The sequence below is a fragment of the Narcine bancroftii genome, chromosome 4 (assembly GCF_036971445.1).
Source record: "Narcine bancroftii isolate sNarBan1 chromosome 4, sNarBan1.hap1, whole genome shotgun sequence".
NCBI lineage: Eukaryota > Metazoa > Chordata > Chondrichthyes > Torpediniformes > Narcinidae > Narcine > Narcine bancroftii.
The window spans coordinates 128,911,638-128,930,963 of NC_091472.1; the positions used below are offsets into that span (position 1 = coordinate 128,911,638).

The following is a 19,326-nucleotide window of genomic DNA, read 5'->3' on the forward strand; positions in this document are numbered from 1 at the left end:
TTGTGTGTGTGTGTGGAGGAGGAGGAGTGTGTGTGTGTGTGTGTGTGTGTGCGTGCGTGCGAGGAGTGTGTGTGCGCGTGCGGAGGAGTGCGTGCGCGTGCGGAGGAGTGCGTGCGCGTGCGGAGGGAGTGCGTGCGCGAGCGGAGGAGAGCTGTGCGCGAGCGGAGGAGTGCGTGCGCGAGCGGAGGAGTGCGTGCGCGAGCGGAGGCGGCGTGCGCGTGCGAGGCGTGCGTGCCGTGCGGAGCGTGCGTGCGCGTGCGGAGGCGTGCGTGCGCGTGCGGGAGGCGTGGAGTGCGCGTGCGGAGGCGTGGGTGCGCGTGCGGAGGCGTGGGCGCGGCGGAGGCGTGGGTGCGCGTGCGGAGGCGTGGGTGCGCGTGCGGAGGCGTGGGTGCGCGTGCGGAGGCGTGGGTGCGCGTGCGGAGGCGTGGGTGCGCGGTGCGGAGGCGTGGGTGCGCGGTGCGGAGGCGTGGGTGCGCGTGGCGGAGGCGTGGGTGCGCGTGCGGAGGCGTGGGTGCGCGTGCGGAGGCGTGGGTGCGCGTGCGGAGGCGTTGGGTGCGCGTGCGGAGGCGTGGTGCGCGTGCGAGGCGTGGGTGCGCGTGCGAAGGCGTGGGTGCGCGTGCGGAGGCGTGGGTGCGCGTGCGGAGGCGTGGGGTGCGCGTGCGGAGGCGTGGGTGCGCGGTGCGGAGGCGTGGGTGCGCGTGCGGAGGCGTGGGTGCGCGTGCGGAGGCGTGGGTGCGCGTGCGGAGGCGTGGGTGCGCGTGCGGAGGCGTGTGCGCGTGCGGAGGCGTGGGTGCGCGTGCGGAGGCGTGGGTGCGCGTGCGGAGGCGTGGGTGCGCGTGCGGAGGCGTGGGTGCGCGTGCGGAGGCGTGGGTGCGCGTGCGGAGGCGTGGGTGCGCGTGCGGAGGCGTGGGTGCGCGTGCGGAGGCGTGGGTGGCGTGCGGAGGCGTGGGTGCGCGGTGCGGAGGCGTGGGTGCGCGTGCGGAGGCGTGGGTGCGCGTGCGGAGCGTGGGTGCGCGTGCGGAGGCGTGGGGTGCGCGTGCGGAGGGCGTGGGTGCGCGTGCGGAGGCGTGGGTGCGCGTGCGGAGGCGTGGGTGCGCGTGCGGGAGGCGTGGGTGCGCGTGCGGAGGCGTGGGTGCGCGTGCGGAGGCGTGGGTGCGCGTGCGGAGGCGTGGGTGCGCGTGCGGAGGCGTGGGGTGCGCGTGTGCGGAGGCGTGGGTGCGCGTGCGGAGGCGAGGGTGCGCGTGCGCGAGGCGAGGTGCGCGTGCGGAGGCGAGGGTGCGCGTGCGGCGAGAGCGAGGTGCGCGTGCGGAGGCGAGAGTGCGCGCGTGCGGAGGCGAGAGTGCGCGCGTGCGGAGGCGAGAGTGCGCGCGTGCGGAGGCGAGTGTGCGCGCGTGCGGAGGCGAGTCTGGCAGCGCGTGCGGAGGCGAGTGTGCGGTGCGGGCGAGTGACGTGCGGAGCGGAGTGTGTGCGCGCGTGCGGGAGGCGAGTGTGCGCGCGTGCGGAGGCGAGTGTGCGCGCGTGCGGAGGCGAGTGTGCGCGCGTGCGGAGGCGAGTGTGCGCGCGTGCGGAGGCGAGTGTGCGCGCGTGCGGAGGCGAGTGTGCGCGCGTGCGGAGGCGAGTGTGCGCGCGTGCGGAGGCGAGTGTGCGCGCGTGCGGAGGCGAGTGTGCGCGCGTGCGGAGGCGAGTGTGCGCGCGTGCGGAGGCGAGTGTGCGCGCGTGCGGAGGCGAGTGTGCGCGCGTGCGGAGGCGAGTGTGCGCGCGTGCGGAGGCGAGTGTGCGCGCGTGCGGAGGCGAGTGTGCGCGCGTGCGGAGGCGAGTGTGCGCGCGTGCGGAGGCGAGTGTGCGCGCGTGCGGAGGCGAGTGTGCGCGCGTGCGGAGGCGAGTGTGCGCGCGTGCGGAGGCGAGTGTGCGCGCGTGCGGAGGCGAGTGTGCGCGCGTGCGGAGGCGAGTGTGCGCGCGTGCGGAGGCGAGTGTGCGCGCGTGCGGAGGCGAGTGTGCGCGCGTGCGGAGGCGAGTGTGCGCGCGTGCGGAGGCGAGTGTGCGCGCGTGCGGAGGCGAGTGTGCGCGCGTGCGGAGGCGAGTGTGCGCGCGTGCGGAGGCGAGTGTGCGCGCGTGCGGAGGCGAGTGTGCGCGCGTGCGGAGGCGAGTGTGCGCGCGTGCGGAGGCGAGTGTGCGCGCGTGCGGAGGCGAGTGTGCGCGCGTGCGGAGGCGAGTGTGCGCGCGTGCGGAGGCGAGTGTGCGCGCGTGCGGAGGCGAGTGAGCGCGCGTGCGGAGGCGAGTGAGCGCGCGTGCGGAGGCGCGCGTGCGCGTGCGGAGGCGAGTGAGTGCGCGTGCGGAGGCGAGTGAGTGCGCGTGCGGAGGCGAGTGAGTGCGCGTGCGGAGGCGAGTGAGTGTGTGCGGAGGCGAGTGTGTGTGTGGAGGAGTGTGTGTGTGGGGAGGAGTGAGTGTGTGTGTGGAGGAGAGTGTGTGTGTTTGGAGTAGAGTGTGTGTGCGTGTGTGTGTGTGTGTGTGTGTGTGTGTTGCACAAGAGAATATAAAACAATCATTGAAACTTATATTTAAGTCTTTCCAGTCCTCCAGGCAAGCAACACGAAACATAAGTAACTATAGAAGACCTAACAGTCAAAATTAAATGAGAGAACTCTGTTATATTCTGTTATTAGTGATGCCACAATTCCACATCCTTTACTTGTATGTTTCTGTACTCTGCAGGGAGGAGTTCTGGGTGTAATTATAAACTGGATGTGTGACCTGGACAAGGAAGCTTCAGAATGTAACCCTCAATATTCCTTTAGAAAGCTTGATTCAGGATACAACTTCAGGTTAGTTCATCTTTGGTTTTCAGGTGTTTGCACGTATGTATGTAAAGTTGCATAGAATTTCTATATAAGAATTAAGCTGTGGATCAAGTGAACAATGTTTTTTTTAAACTGCAAAGCCTTATTGGATGGACCAGTATATGGAACAAAGAATGGAATATTACAAAGGCTGAGAATAAACTGAAACAACAGATTAAAGGAAATAGTAATGCAACTGTTGGTTAACACCAAGCTTGAGTCTAAACTACCTCTATCATGTAACAACAGCATGACAGATAATGAATTCAGAACTTAGGATGAGTATCAGTTCAAAAGAGTAGGTGAGTGAAGGTTTGATTCTTGAAGACAATTGCTGATTTAGACAATTCACAATTGCACTTTCATCGATTCTATGTCGAGCACTCAAAATTATGAAGCTGAGGAAATGCACATCTTGCCACAAGCTTTGATGATTTGAGTAGGAACATGCTATTTGTTCACGTTGATAAGAATAACGTGAATTACATAAATAGCAATAGAAAAGTCTGAAAAGTTTGCAAAGCTCTCTCTGTTTGGTAGCAAATCCACTTTCAGTTGCCTACATTAAATTTACCAAGCTTGAATATAGAACAAGAAAGTTTTTTTTAACAAATATTTGTTCTTTTTTATAAAGCTACATTTTATAATGTTGCTTAGTTTTGCTGATATTCTTGGCAGACTTTCTATTAGTAACATTTGGAGGTTGAGGGACCATATTTGTAAAATGTGCAATATTTGACACACTTAGCAGAATTATAAAAGTGGAATCTCTTCCCCAACAAACTTACCCCTTTGCCTCTTCTATTAGTTTTCAGGTCTATTATTATACAATGAATATATTGTCCTCACTGAGAATGATGAGGTGGAAGGACTTGGTGGGGCAGAGAAGGTCAGCCAGTGAATCCTTAGTGTTTAGCATACTTTCTTTTTTAAACTATATTTACATATTCTCTTGCTGATAGTCTCTTCTCCAATTTGCTATCTTTCTAGCTCTTACCTCTGTTTTTTCTACATGGAACATCATTGTCACCATTCTCTCTCATTGATGCTACCTTACCGAGTGTGCTCTTCAGATTTTTCTGTTGATGTAATTCATGTTGTTCTTATCAAGGTGAACAAATAGCTTGTTCCCACTCAAATCATCAAAGCTTGTGGCAAGATGTGCATTTCCTCAGCTTCATAGTTTTGAGTGCTCGACATAGAATCGATGAAAGTGTAATTGTGAATTGTCTAAATCAGCAATTGTCTTCAAGAATCAAACCTTCACTCACCTACTCTTTTGAATTGATTCTCCTCTCTTTTAAGTTCTTAATAAGCAGTTGAATCAGAATCTATCTAGTAGCTGCAAGGAACCCAATTTAATGTTAGTTTTCTATACAGTAAGAGCCCATTTTATCCTCACATGAATCATAATTAAACAAATGGAATGTTTGTTGTACCCAGTCATTAATCAATTCCATGAAACATTTTATTGTTATGATGAAATGGAAAAATGCTTTGAAGATGTCCGGGAGAAATTGCATAAAGATAGATTTCTGTAAATCACATTATTCCTGTAAGTTAGACCATAAATTCAGGTGTAAAATTTAAGCAAAGCCTAGCATCATATAATAAACTCTATTTTCCTGTTGCGATTTTACACCTGACTTATAGGTCTACAAAGTACTTCACCAAGAACGGCATTGAATACAGGACATTAACGAAAATATTTGGGATAAGAATTGAAATTATTGTCCACGGTGAGGTAAAATCATTTTTATATCCTGTTCCCTGGCTGGGATGACTAGAACCAGATTAATTTTTGACAAACAGCCAACTAAGTACTAAAATGGTCCTAGCTTAGAGGAAATTAATCTTTGAAATTCTGTATTCGGGAAGATTGAGGTAATTCAGTACCTGAATATTTCAGGACAGAAATCGATAGATTTTTGGATTTTTTTAAAAATAATTTTTTATTTTTCACACTATGAACCATATCAACCAAAATATGTACAAATGTTTCTCATTAAATTTACACATTGGTCTTTTCTCCCATTTTTTTCCCCCTTTCCCTCCCTCCCCTCTACCGATTTTGGATATTAAGGGAATCAAGGAACATGGGCTTAATGCAGAAAAGTGGTACTAAGGTTAAAAAAAAAATAGCCCTTATTAAATGGCATGAAGGGCTGAATAAACTACTCGTGTTTCATTTATGTTCTTATTCATAATAAATAGGTTTGTGCTTGATTTTGATGCATCTTGAACTCCTCAGCTCTTTTGATATACTCAACAACTCATTCCAACCTCTCCAACCAAATGGCAATAACAGTGACTTCTCTGGTTTCTGCTAACCTACTCTCCATTCTCCTTCCCTTCCCTTTCCTCTTGTCTTCTTTATTTTAGCTCTCCACCCTCTTCTTCTCTAGTCACAGAGCCATCCCTCTCCCCCTGGTTGCTGCTGTCCCCTCCCTCCCTTATCCACCTATTACCTCCTTCCCCTATCCCTCCATCCCTACCATTTTGTTTGGGCTCCTGCCGAGACTTATCCATACCTTGATGAAGGGCTCAAGCCCAAAACATTGGTTATGTATCTTTATCTTTGCTACATAAAGATTAGCAATGCTGAGTTCCTCCAGCATTGTGTTTTTACTTCATATTGTAAATCATTCTTCGCAATGAATTTCATCTAACTCTATTGGCAATGTGATTTCAATCTTATGAGCTTAATCTTAGATATGCTGGAGTGACTTGTTATCTGGTATGTGCGCAAACCCGGCTATAAATATTTTTTTTAATTTAGAGATACAGCATGGTTATAGGCCCTTCTGGCCTTAGAGCCTGTGCCATCCAAATATACCCATGTGACCAAATACCTACCAGCCCTGTACATCTTTTGAACGAGGCAAGAAACCTGAGCCCCTGAAGGAAACCTATGCAAGCAAGGGGAGAACATACAAACTCCTTGCAGACAGCAGTGGATTTCAACCCCTGTCATTAATGTTGTGCTAACCTCTACGTTAACTGTACCACCTGAAAAGAAAAACTCATGATATCTACTGGCAACAAGGAAGGACAAAGGAAGTTCATGCATGAGAACGTCACCATTAACTGTTTCCCTCCATCACACACAATCCTGACTTGCAAGCACATAGAACCATAGAATACTACAGCACAGAAACAGGTCCATTTGGCCCTTCTAGTCTGTGCCAAACATTTTTTTTTCTAGTTCTATTGATGTGCACCCAGTCCATCACCCTCCACACCACTCCCATTCATGTACTGGTCCAAATTCTTCTTATATGTCAAAACTGAGCCCACATTCACCACCTCAGGTGGCAGCTTGTTTCACATTTCCACCACTCTCTGAGTGAAGAAGTTCCCCCTCGCATTCCCCCTTTCACTCATAACCCAACGTTTATAATACTATGGCTCAGCTTCAGTGCAGGGCACACCTTACCTTACCCGCAACACTTCCAGCGATGTCCACAGTAGTGACCCGGCGTGGAGCGATGCCGTGGATTTGCTATGCATCTATGTTTTATACAGTTCTGATTTGGGCATCTAGCCAATAATGACCCTAGGTGATTTAAATTAGCCAACGGCAAGGTGAGCACTAATGGGTGGCCAGAGTCCAACCTTGATTGACAAGCGATGTGACTTCCTTATAAGTTTCAGACAGGGAGGACACATGACTACCCACAGTACACACATTCCAGATAGGCAGGGAGGCCATGCTTCCTCCACACACAAGGCCCAGATCTATTCTTCTCCAAAATTAACTTGAACTAATGTCAATATGATCACTAAATCCAAAATGTTCCTCTACACAAACTTCTGTCACCTGTCATGTCCAGTACTGCATTCTCTCTAGTTGGTTCCTCTATATATTGATTTAGAAAACTTAACACATTTGACAAACTCCAAGCCATCCAGCCCTATTACAGAATGAGGTCCTAGTCAATATGTGGAAAATTAAAATTCCCTACTATCACAACCTTATGTTTTCTGCAGTTGTCTGCAATTTGCTCCTCCAATTCTCATTGACTATTGGATGGTCTATAATATAACCCCATGAGTGTGGTCATACCTTTCTCATTCCTCAGCTTTGCCCAAGTAACCTCAGTAGATGAGCCCTTTGGTGTGTCCTGTCTGAGCACAGCTATGATATTTTCCCTGACGAGCAATGCCACTCCTCCCCCTTTCATCAGCTCCATTCTATCTCAACTAAAGCTACAGAAGCCCAGAACAATGAGCTGCCACCCCTGCTCCTCCTGCAACCAAGTTTCATTAATTGCCACAATGTCACAATTCCTCAACATTTCTCTCAATAACAAGTATACTATTTACGATACAGTTGGGGGGAGTGACTTACTAGGGCAAGCCACAGCAATCAAATCTCTGGCATGGATTCTGGTCTCTAAGAAGGGAAGGGAGGAGAAGAGGTGAGCTCTAGTGATAGGGGATTCCATAGTTAGGGGGACAGATAAGATGTTCTGTGGGAGAGATCAAGTATCCCAGATGGTGTGTTGCTTCCCTAGTTCCAGGGTCTCAGATCGAGTTCATGGCATTCTCAGGAGGGAGAGTAAGCACCCAGATGTTGTGGTCCATATAGGGATCAATGACATGGGTAGGAAAGGTGAGGAGATCTTGCAAGGAGAGATCAGGGAGTCAACATGCTCTAATCTCGTCTGGCTTTCCTACCATCCTCCTTGCAATGAAATAGATGCACTTCATAAAATTTCCACCATGTACAACCTGTTGACTTCTCATGGTGCCTGTAATTTTCACATCATCTTTTCCCTCCTCCACTCTTCTGTCTGTTCTGGCATTTGGTTCCCCTCCCCCTGCAAATCTAGTTTAAATCCACTGGAATAGCACATGAAACCTTCCTGCAAAGATATTAGTCCCCTCCAGTTCAGAAGCAAACTATCCTGTCAGAACAGGTCCCACCTTTCCCAGAAGAGAGCCAATGATCTAGAAACCTGAAGCCCTCCCACACCATGTCTTGAGCCACATGTTAATCTACATTTTCCTTCTATTTCTAACCTCACTAGTACGTGGCATGGTTAGCAATTCCTTTAACTTAGCGCCTAACTCCCTGAATTTCCCACTCCTCTATTTCATATGGTTTTATCAGTTTGTTTTGTTCTTCTTCTTGTAATTTCAGCAGTTCAATTTTTGCTAAAAACTCTTCTATTTTATCATCTTTCCCCTCATTCTCAGTTTGGTATAATTGTTCATAAAATTCCTTAAAGTTCTCATTAATCTCTATTAGGTTATATGTAATTTGTTTGTCCTTTTTCATTGATGCCAATACTGTTCTTTTAGCTTGTTCTGTTTTATGTGTTTTTTCTCCCAGTTCGTAATAATTTTGCTTTATTTTCATTATGTTCTTCACAACCTTGTACATTTGTAATGTTTCGTATTTTATATTTTTGTCCGCCAATTCTCTCCTTTTCATTATATCATCCCTTTTTACTAATTCCTTTTCTGTACTTACTATCTCCCTTTCCAATTGCTCTATTTCCTGATTGTAGTCCTTTTTCATCTTAGTTACATAACTTATTATCTGCCCTCTAATGAAGGCTTTCATTGCGTCCCATAATATAAATTTGCCTTTCACTGATTCCGTGTTTATTTCAAAATATGTTTTAATTTGGTGTTCAACAAACTCTCTAAATTCCTGACTTTTAAGTAGCATGGAGTTTAACCTCCATCGATATGTTCTTGGTGGGATGTCCTCCAGTTCTATTTATGCTCTTGGTGGGATGTCCTCCAGTTCTATTGCTAATAACAGGGGTGAATGATCAGATAGTAATCTAGCTTTATATTCAGATTTTCTAACTCTCCCTCGAATATGGGCTGACAACAAAAACATATCAATCCTTGAGTGTGTTTTATGCCTACTTGAATAATATGAGTATTCCTTCTCTCTTGGGTGCTGCCTCCTCCATATATCCATAAGTTTCATTTCCTGCATTGATTTAACCATAAATTTGGCCACTTTATTCTTTTTTCTAGTCTTTTGCCCAGTTTTATCCAATATTGGATCCAAGTTAAGGTTAAAATCCCCTCCTATCAATATATTTCCTTGTGTATCTACAATCTTCAAAAAAATATCCTGCATAAACTTTTGATCCTCCTCATTAGGTTCGTATATATTGAGCAAATTCCAAAATTCTGAATATATCTGACACTTTATCATTACATACCTCCCTGCTGGATCTATTATTTCCTCCTCTATTTTGATTGGTACATTTTTATTAATTAATATAGCTACACCTCTAGCTTTTGAATTATATGATGCTGCCGCTACGTGTCCTACCCAGTCTCTCTTTAATTTATTATGTTCCTGCACAAATGCTATGTCTATTTTTTTTCTTTTTTCAGTAAATTTAGTAGCCTCTTCCTTTTAATTTGGTTATGTATTCCATTAATGTTTATAGTCATATAGTTCAACGTGGCCATCTCATATCCTGTTTACACCTCATTTCCACTTCCTCACCACCACCATCCTCCTTTTCCCCATTTTCATCTCTCAGTTTTCCCTTTTTAAACAAAATGTATGACAGCACATTTAAAACATAAAATACTCCAACAACTCCCACATCCAATATTACCTTAACCCCAAATGCCCCTCCCCTCTCTGAGTTGCCCCTTATCCCTTGCCGGGCAACCACTACTCCCCTTTCTATTTGGATTGCGATCCTATTCACGTGTCAACTGATTTCACAGTGACGGTTATTCTCTTCCCCCCAAACCCCCCAAAACACTTTTTTACACATATAACAAAGTTCTCCCCTTTTTTCCCCTTTACTTCCTTCCTTCCCTTCTCTTTTCCTTCTTTAGTTCTTTACATATACATTGTTTTTACATCTTTATATATATATTTTATCGCCGTTCTTCATTCTTATTACATCTCTTCATCTCTCCTTCTGTCCTGCAAGCATTCTGCAAATTCTTGTGCTTCCTCCGGATCCGAGAACAGTTTGTTTTGCTCCCCAGGGATAAATATTTTAAGCACAGCTGGATGTCTTAACATGAATTTATAATCATTTTTCCAGAGAATCGATTTTGCTTTATTAAACTACTTCCTCTTCTTTAAGAGTTCAAAACTTATGTCTGGGTAAAAAAATACTTTTTGACCCTTGTATTCCAATGGTTTATTATCTTCTCTAATTTTATTCTTTGCCCACTCCAGTATATTTTCTCTTGTCGTATATCTCAAAAGTTTTACTAAAATGGATCTTGGTTTTTGCCGTAAGTGTGGTTTCGGAGCTAGTGGTCTGTGTGTCCTTTCTATTTCCATTTCTCCTGCATTTATGTCATTCCCAGGACCTTCGGGATCCATTCTTTTATAAATTCCTTCATATCTTTGCCTTCTTCATCTTCCTTCAGGCCCACTATTTTTATGTTGTTTCGCCTACTATAATTTTCCAAGATATCAATTTTCTGAGCTTAAAGAGTGTCTCTTTAATTTTTTTGTCACTTTCTTCCAATTTTCCTCTTAAGTCGTTTACTTCCATTTCCTCAGCCGTTTCTCGTTCTTCCACATTTTCTACTATTTTCCCTATTTCTGTCATGACTAATTCTAATCTTTGCATTTTATCTTCTGTTCTTTTCATTTTTCTTTTAATTGCACTGAATTCTAATGACAACCATTCTTTTAATGCACTCATTTGTTCTTCAAAAAAAGTTTTATCTATATTTATCTATATTCTGTCCATCTGTTTTACCTTCTATTTCTCTGTGAAGATCTTGGTCTTCTTCTTCCTCTTCTTTTGTGTACCTGTGTTTGTGTCTTCTTCTTCTCTTTGTATCTGTGTCTCTTCTGATTTTTCTGATGAGTTGCTTGTCTCACTTTGTCGGGCCTCTTCCTGTTGGTCCTCTCCTTCTGAGCTGCTCATCTGTCAGGCCTCCTGCTGCTGCTCCTCTTGCCGTTCACTGGGCCTGAGTGGGTGGGTAAGCAGGGGTGGCCAGAGGGTGTAGGTGAGGAGTAATGGGCAGGGGAAGTTATGGTGGTGCGAGGGGCAGTTAGAGGGAGGGATGAGTAGAAGGAGGGGTGGATAGGGAAGAGGTAAAAAGGGAGGGCCAGGGCGGGGAGGGCCAGGGCGAGTAGGGGAGGGGTGATTAGAGGGTGAGAGACAGGTAGAGGGAGGAACAGGTTGAGGGGAGAGGCAGTAGAGGGGTGTGTATAGGATGGGGTGGGTAGAGGCAGAGAGAGTGGAGTGAGGGGTGAGTAGAGGTTGGGTAAAGGACTGGTCAGGTAGAGGGATGGTGGGTCGAGGGTGAATAGAGGCCTAGAGCCTGAGGAGTGAGCAGGAAATGCTGAGTCCTGATGCAGGCCAAAATGGACACAGCCTGTGAATGCTGACTACATCTCCACAGGGACCAAATATGTTTCCCTCAGGTCAAGCAAAGGGTGAACTTGAGCTACCTCCTCCTGACCTGTAACATTATCCTCCTAAAGTTATATCCTAAAGTTTAACATTACATATGTTGAAAGAAGAGAAAACATGCAGATGTTGTTGAAAATTTTCAATAAATATTTAGTTCGGCCCTCGACTTAGTCCAAGTTTTTAATTTTGGCCCTCCGTGAATTTGAGTTTGACACCCCTGGTCTAGTGACTTGTACGTGGCAGCCCGTCAGACTCTCTCCATCTTGGATTGCCATATGAACAGGAAAACCACTCTGGTAACCACCAGGACAGAAGTGCAGGGGACGGGCCACATCTGTGCCACGTACAGCAGTTCAGAGAGAATCTCACACCTGATGACCAGGTTCTTCCCCATTATTGAGAGAGACCACTGTGTCCACAGGCCCAATTTTTGGTGGACCTTCACGATCCACTCTAACCAATCCTTCTTGCATGCCCCGGTCCCTCCAAACCAGATCCCAATGCCTTCAAGTAATATGGTGTGTCTGCAAAGAGTATGGTCTACTAGTTGGATGTTACCGAAGAGCATTGCCTCGCTCTTGTTCTGGTTTACCCTGGCACCCAATGCCAACTCAAACTGGCTGTGGATGCTAATCAATCTGTGGGCTGATCATGTGTCTGAACAAAAGACAGTGACAATGTGATAGTACAGATCTATCACCAATGTACATCACCTCTTTTCCCCTCTCGACCGAAGCCACAGCGGCTTTCGATCGAATCAAATCTGACATCGCTGCTGCGACGCTGCACGCGATCGATGAGTCTGTCCCGTTTCAAGTCGAGAGCGATGCATCCGACTTCGCCCTGGCAGCCACCTTGAACCAGGCCGGTCGGCCTGTAGCCTTCTTCTCCAGAACCCTCCAGGGTCCGGAGAGTAGACACTCCTCGATCGAGAAGGAGGCCCAGGCCATAGTTGAAGCGGTACGTCGTTGGAGACATTACCTCGCTGGGAGGCGCTTTACACTGTTGACTGATCAACGCGCGGTCTCCTTCATGTTCAGCAACACCCAGCGTGGTAAGATAAAAAACGACAAAATCGCCAGATGGAGAATCGAACTCTCCACCTTTAACTATGACATCCTGTACCGGCCTGGTAAGCTCAACGACCCGCCTGACGCGCTCTCCAGGGGGACGTGCGCCAGCATACAGATGGACAGACTACGGAAACTCCATGAGGCGCTCTGTCATCCAGGGGTCACTAGGTTTGCTCACTTTGTCAAGGCGCGCAACTTACCCTACACAGTCGAGGAGATCCGCTCCATGACCCTAGCCTGTTCGGTGTGCGCCGAATGCAAGCCCCACTTCTTCCGTCCGGATAACTCCCACGTTATCAAAGCCACCCGCCCCTTCGAGCGTCTTAGCGTAGACTTTAAGGGACCCCTACCGTCGACCAACCGTAATACCTACATCCTTACGGCCATCGACGAATACTCCCGCTTCCCATTCGCTGTGGCCTGCCCAGACACCACTGCCACCTCAGTGATACAGGCCCTTCACAGTATTTTCACCATCTTCGGGTACCCCAATTCCATCCACAGTGATAGGGGGTCCTCATTCATGAGTGCAGAGCTGCAACAGTACCTTCTGGAGTGTGGTATTGCTTCAAGCAGGACCACGAGCTATAACCCACGCGGTAATGGCCAGGTCGAGAGGGAGAATGCCACCATATGGAGAGCGGTTACACTGGCTCTCCGGTCTAAAGGTCTCCCCACCTCTCACTGGCAGGAGGTTCTCACTAGTGCCTTACACTCCATCCGCTCCCTCCTATGTACTGCAACAAATGCCACCCCCCACGAAAGGATGTTCCTTTTCCCGAGGAAATCCGAATCGGGAACCACTGTACCGGCATGGCTCACCGTCCCTGGCCCCGTCCTTTTGCAACGCCACGTCCGGCACTCAAAGAACGACCCCTTGGTGGACCGAGTGACTCTACTCCACGCGAACCCACATTACGCATACGTGGAGTTCCCAGACGGGCGGGAGGACACTGTTTCGGTGCGGGACCTAGCTTAGGACGCGGTAGACCCAGCAAACCCCCCAACTCCTTATGCTCCAGGCCCCGTGCCGCAACAGAAGGACCAACAGCACCCCAATGACCCGGGCCACCCTGCCGACAAAACGACTGGGGAATTGAGTGACGGAGCAGTCGCACCCGATGAGCCCGCTGGCGACACCACTCCAGCGACCCCAATCCCGGCACCACGGCGGTCATGCCGGATGGTCAGACCCCCTGACCGCTACAGTCCTTGACCTACCCCTTCCTTTTCATTCTCTCCCTCGTTTTTGTTTTTTTTCCCAGGGTCAATTCTCCAAGAAAGGGTGAATGTGATAGTACAGATCTATCACCAATGTACATAGTGTATATAGTTACTGTATCTAGACTGTGCTTACAGCGATTGGCTGAGAGCTAAGCCACACCTATTGTTTGGGCCTTAAAGGGTTGTGTCCCTAGCCAGGTCGGATCATTCCGGACTGGTCGGCCACCTGTGAAGAGCTCCGGTCTTTTGCTAATAAAAGCCTTGGTTTGGATCAACAAGTCTTTGGTTCTTTCGACGAGCTCTACAGGCGTCATCTATGTTCAGGGAAGCCTTGACTTGAGTTACTCCATTGCCTGGCAATGTCACTCCTCTTATGCTCTCATCCTTCCTGTTGAATACAGCAAAGGGCTTTATGTGGCACACAAATATGACTGGAGAGAGTGGGCAGCCTTGCCTAACTCCAGACATGATGGGGTAGCTATCTGTTCCTCCACCCCCCCCCCCACCCCACAGAAGTACTTTGAGAGCAATTTTGGATACCTACCCTAAAGGCCATTTTGGAGAGCACATCCATCCATTGACATGGCCAGCAGTAAGTCAGGCTACGAAGGGACATTTGAGCTACCAAGCTCTGCCTTCATATGCAATAACTAGTAAACTAGTGGACCAAAAGTTCGCTGAAGCTCCTAACCACAAAATTAGATAGATTTTTTGCTTTCCTTGAAGCTGACAAAGTTAAAATTATGCCCATTTTAAGAAATGATGCATTTTCAAAAGTTGTCACTGAAAGTCATTTGCAAATCGTCAATTGTAAAATCTAGTGCTCAGGACTGTAGCTTAAAAAAAGAGAGAGGTCATGAAATACCAAGAGTCACCAAGTTAGGGCAAATTTAGTATTTTTCATCTTGAAGTGCAAGGAAGAATTATTCATTTGATTTTTTTCTGGGTGTGGAAGTTTTTTTTAAAATGTATGAACTTAAGCTAATCATTAAGCATTAGTTAAGGTTGTCTTTTTTTGTAGGTCCTGGGTTCAGGAAGTAACAGGCAGTTAAGTCAAACTCCTATTGAAAACAAATGGCCTACCATGGTTGTCATAGAAATATTTAGAAATAATAGCATCTCCAATTCGACATTCACCTTCGAAATAAATCTGGAAAAGTGTTGGGTGTAATACATCAGATTTCAGATTTATTTTCAGAGTACATAAATGATATCCAACCTTGAGATTTTTTTTCTCTCCTGGACCAGGCAGGATTACCACTTATTGGTAATGCAAAAAAACTGTACTCGGCGTATAGGTGTAAACAAATAAATAACTGTAAATAGATAATGAATGTAAACAAACTCTGCAATTAGACAAAATTTAAAAAAAATGATAAAGTGCACAAGTAAGAGTCCTTAAACGAGTCCTTGATTGAGTTTGTCGTTGAGGAGTCTGATAATGGTGGAGTAGCAGCTGTTCCTGAACCTGGTGGTGTGAATCTTATGGCACCTACACCTCTTTCAGAATGGAAGCAGCGAGAACAGAGCGTGTGCTGGGTGGTGTGGTCTTTGACGATTGCTGCTGCGCTCCGACAGCAGTGTTCCCTGTAGATGTTCTTAAGAGTGGGGAGGGTTTTGCTTATGATGACCTGGGTTGTGTCTATTACCTTTTGCAGAGCTTTACGCTCCCATACCAGACCTTGAGCTCACTTTCCACAAACTCCTAGAGGGGCTGATGTGCTTTCTTCACCATGTCATTAGTTTGTTGGGTCCAGGAACGATCTTCCGAGATAGCATCTCTCAAGATCTTAAATTTGCTCACCCTCTCCACCTTTGATCCCCCAGTGATCATTGGATTGTACACCTCTGGCTTTACTTTCCTGAAGTCAACAATCAGCTTCTTAGTTTTGGTGACATTGAGTGCAAGGTTGTTGTTGGTGCACCATTCAGCCAAGTTTTCAATCTCCCTCCTGTACGGTGACTCAACCCCATCCTTTATACAACCCAGTACCATGGTATCATCAGTGAATCTGTAGATGGTGCTGTTGTCGTACCGAGCTGCACAGTCATAGGTATAAAATGAGTAGAGCAGGGGGTTAAGAACACAGCCCTGTGGTGCTCCAGTACTGATGGAGATTGTGGAGGGGAAGTTCTTGCCAGTCCTCACTGATTGTGGTCTGGAGATAAGGAAATCCATGATCCAATTATACAGGGGGTTGTTGAGTCCCGGGTCATAGAGGTTGTTGATCAGTTTTGAGGGGATGATGGTGTTAAATGTCGAACTGTAGTCAATAAAGAGCATCCTTATGAATGCATCTTTACTGTCCAGGTGTTTCAGAGCTATGTGTAGAGCCTGTGAGAAGGCATCCTGTTGCTGCGATAGGTGAACTGTAATGGATCCTTGTCACCGCTCAGACAGGAGCTGATCTGCTTCATCATCAGCTTTTCAAAAACACTTCATCACTGTTGATGTAAGTGCTACTGGTCGATAGTCATAAAGGAAGGTTACTACGTTCTTCTTGGGCACCAGTATGATTGACACCTGTTTGAAACAGGGAAACATTGAAGATATCTGTGAATACATTGGTAAATTGGTCAGCACAGATTTTTAATATTTGGTCAGATACTCTGTCTGGGCTGGATGCTTTCCTCAGATTCACTGTCCTGAATACAGCATACATGTCATTCTCAGATATGGACAGGATGGGATCATCAGGGGATGTGAGGGTGTGGAGGAGTGGTTCTTTGCTGTTACTGTTATAAAAAAAAGTCACAACTTCAAAAATACAAGAAACAAGACATAAACATTAAAAGAAAAAAAAGAAAATGGCTCTGAAGAAAGAAAAATTCACAACAAATAACAAGAACCAAAGAAATCACCAGAAAACAAAAAAGAAGGCCTTGCCTTCACACTGGAACCGGGAGCTCTCCTGGGCAAGGTGGCCCGAGCTGGGAAACCAACAGGTGACAGCATCGGCGTGAGAGATCGCAGGGCGGGCTCCAGTGATGGCTGTCTGAAAAAGGAAGTGGAATGCTAATGCGCAAGCACGAGGAGTCGCACATACGCAGAATGAACTTCAGTCAGGACACTGAAGAGAACAGTCACCAGCAGCAAGCTCCTGCAAGCACAACAATAAGTAAAGCAAGAGAAATGGCTCTGGAAACAGACTCTACATCAAGTGAAGACACAGAGTACGAGATAGAAGATTTGGAAGAGAATAAAGATACAGAAGAAAACTAAAGGTAAAAGCCAAAAACAAACAGTAGGCACAAAGTACTTTGACAATCAGATGAAACTGATAATGTCAGAAATCAGACTTAATAGAGAATGTGTACTAGAAGCAGATATAAAATTTCAACGTATGGAAAATGTAATAAGGGATATGAAAAAGCAATGTGAAGAAGTAGAAGAGAGAGTGAAGGGTGTAGAAATGGGAATGACTGCCTTAAAGGAAAAAGCAGAAACAAGGAATAAAAAGGTCACGAAGACACAGGATTTACTGGCCCAAAAAAATGACATTCTTGAAAACTTTAATAGGCATAATAATATTAAAATAGTGAGCCTGAAAGAAGGTGTAGAAGATATGGACAGAAAATGATTTTTAAAACAATAGATCCCACAAATTCTGGAGACAGAAGAACTTCAGGAAAAAATAGAAATTGAAAGAGCCCACAGAACATTGGCACCAAAGCCACAGGCACAGCAAAGACCATGCTCCATCATGGGAAAAAATATTAGGGCTGGCAGCCAGAAGAACAAAAGAAATTAAAGGTCCATTGAAACATAATGAGAATAAAATATTTTTCTACCTGGATATGTTATGAATTTTTAAAGAAAAGCAAGGAATTTAACCCAATAAAAGACACATTATGGAGAAAAGGTACAATATTGTCTTGCAACACTCAGCAGCGTTAAAAATATTTATCCTGGGTGGACAAAATAGACTGTTTGATGACCCAAGAAAAACTCAAGACTTCATTGAACAACTGACAAATACATAAACAAATCAAGAGAAAAAAAATTATTGACATCACTAAAAAAGGGAAAAACAGATATAGCATGTGTATAGGAAACTTATTTAGCAGAAGAATATCTTAAATTGAAGAGAGACTGGGTAGGTGATGTGGTAACATTAGCGTCATCTTACAACTCAAAAGCTAGAGGGGTAGCTATCTTAATTAATTAATGAAAATTTGCCTATTAAACTAGAAAAAGTAGTTACAGACCCGGTTGGGAGATATGCTATGATAGTATGCCAGATTTACTTGGAATCATGGAAATTATTCAATGTATATGCGTCCAATGAGGACTTTATGCAGAAATTTATGCAAAATATATTTTTACAATTGGCAGATACACAAGTATATATCTTACTGGGTGGAGATTTTAATTTTAGCTTTGATCCATTTTATTAAATAAAATTGGGAACATTAAAAAAAAAGCAGCTAAATTTACATTAAGTTCAATGCAAGATATGAAAATAATAGATATATGGTGAAAACAACACCCAAAGGACAGAGATTACTCACATTATTCTAACAGACACAAGACTTACTTTCAGCCCAAATATAAGGGAGAGTCCAAGATGTTGAACATAAAGCAAGATTCTTATCAGATCACTCACCCTTCCGGCTAACAATTGCACTGGAGGATACTCCAATTAAAGGATACAGATGGAGACTTAACCCCATCTTGCTAAAAAGACGAGATTTTAGGCAATTTGTAGAACAACAAATTGAAAAATATTTTGATATGAATGCAAATTCTGTAACAGATAAATTTATATTATGAGATGCAATTAAAGCTGAAATCAAAAAAGAATATTACCAAGAAATAGAAATAGAAAAATTAGAAAATGGTATAGTAAATTAGAGAAAGATTTAATGGAAGGATAAAATATAGAGAAAAAGAGACAATTGACAGAGAAACAATTGAAATATGATACGTTACAAACATACCAAGTGAAAAAAAACAATGAAAACAAAGCAAAGATACTATGAATTAGGAGAGAAAACCCACAAAATCTTGGCTTGGCAATTAAAGACAGAGCAAGTAACAAAAACTCTTGTAGCAACAAGGAAAGGAAATAATCAGATCTCATATAAACCACAAGAGTTAATGAAAATTTCAAGTTATTTTATAAGCAATTATACCAATCAAGAGATCCTAGAGAAGAATAGGGAAATAGATAAATTTTTATCAAATATCGAGTTACCCCAGTTAGACTCAGAAGAACAAAGTAAATTAGCAAATCCCCTAAAGATGACGGAAATATACGACACATTAATGACTCTACGAAATAATAAAGCAACAGGTGAAGACAGATTCCCCACGGAATTTTACAAAACTTTTAATAACTTATTAATTCAAAATGAATATATTTCCACAGTTACAATATTTATTTCAAATGCTACCTATTCCTTTTTTTTGAAACTTTAGTTAAAGACTAAATTAAACATAATCAAACATAACAGAAGAAAGACAAATCAATTTTTATATATATAAAAAAACCACCTACCCTCCCCCCCCCCACTTCAGCCAGCTCCCTTAAGGGTAGCCAAATATAAAAATAAGAATGTAGACAGTATTTCAGTATTTCAAAGTACTTCTAAATTCATGTACTCCAAATAAGACCACATTTTAACAAAGAAAGAATAATTATCATGCAAATTACATGTAATTTTTTCCATAATCATACAAGTTCTCAATTCATTATGCCAGCGTATTATATTAACCTCCACATTATCTTTCCCAGTACTAGCTACACATTTTTGTGCTATGGATAACCCTAGACGTACAAATGCAATTTGAAATTTATCCAACCCTAATCC

The 19,326-nt window shown here is 45.2% G+C and overlaps 1 protein-coding gene across 10 annotated transcripts in view; it reads left to right on the forward strand.

Annotated features, from left to right (window-relative positions):
* LOC138761147 (P2X purinoceptor 2-like) overlaps positions 1–19,326 on the forward strand; it is a 59,642-nt gene that overhangs the window by 25,732 nt on the left and 14,584 nt on the right. For 7 of the 10 annotated variants that reach the window (XM_069932830.1, XM_069932833.1, XM_069932828.1 and 4 more), the window contains exons 8-9: positions 2,713–2,822; positions 4,491–4,581. In XM_069932830.1, the coding sequence (XP_069788931.1) occupies positions 2,713–2,822; positions 4,491–4,581 (201 nt within the window). The remainder of the gene's footprint in view (positions 1–2,712; positions 2,823–4,490; positions 4,582–19,326) is intronic. The other 3 variants (XM_069932835.1, XM_069932837.1, XM_069932836.1) reach the window with 1 other exon arrangement.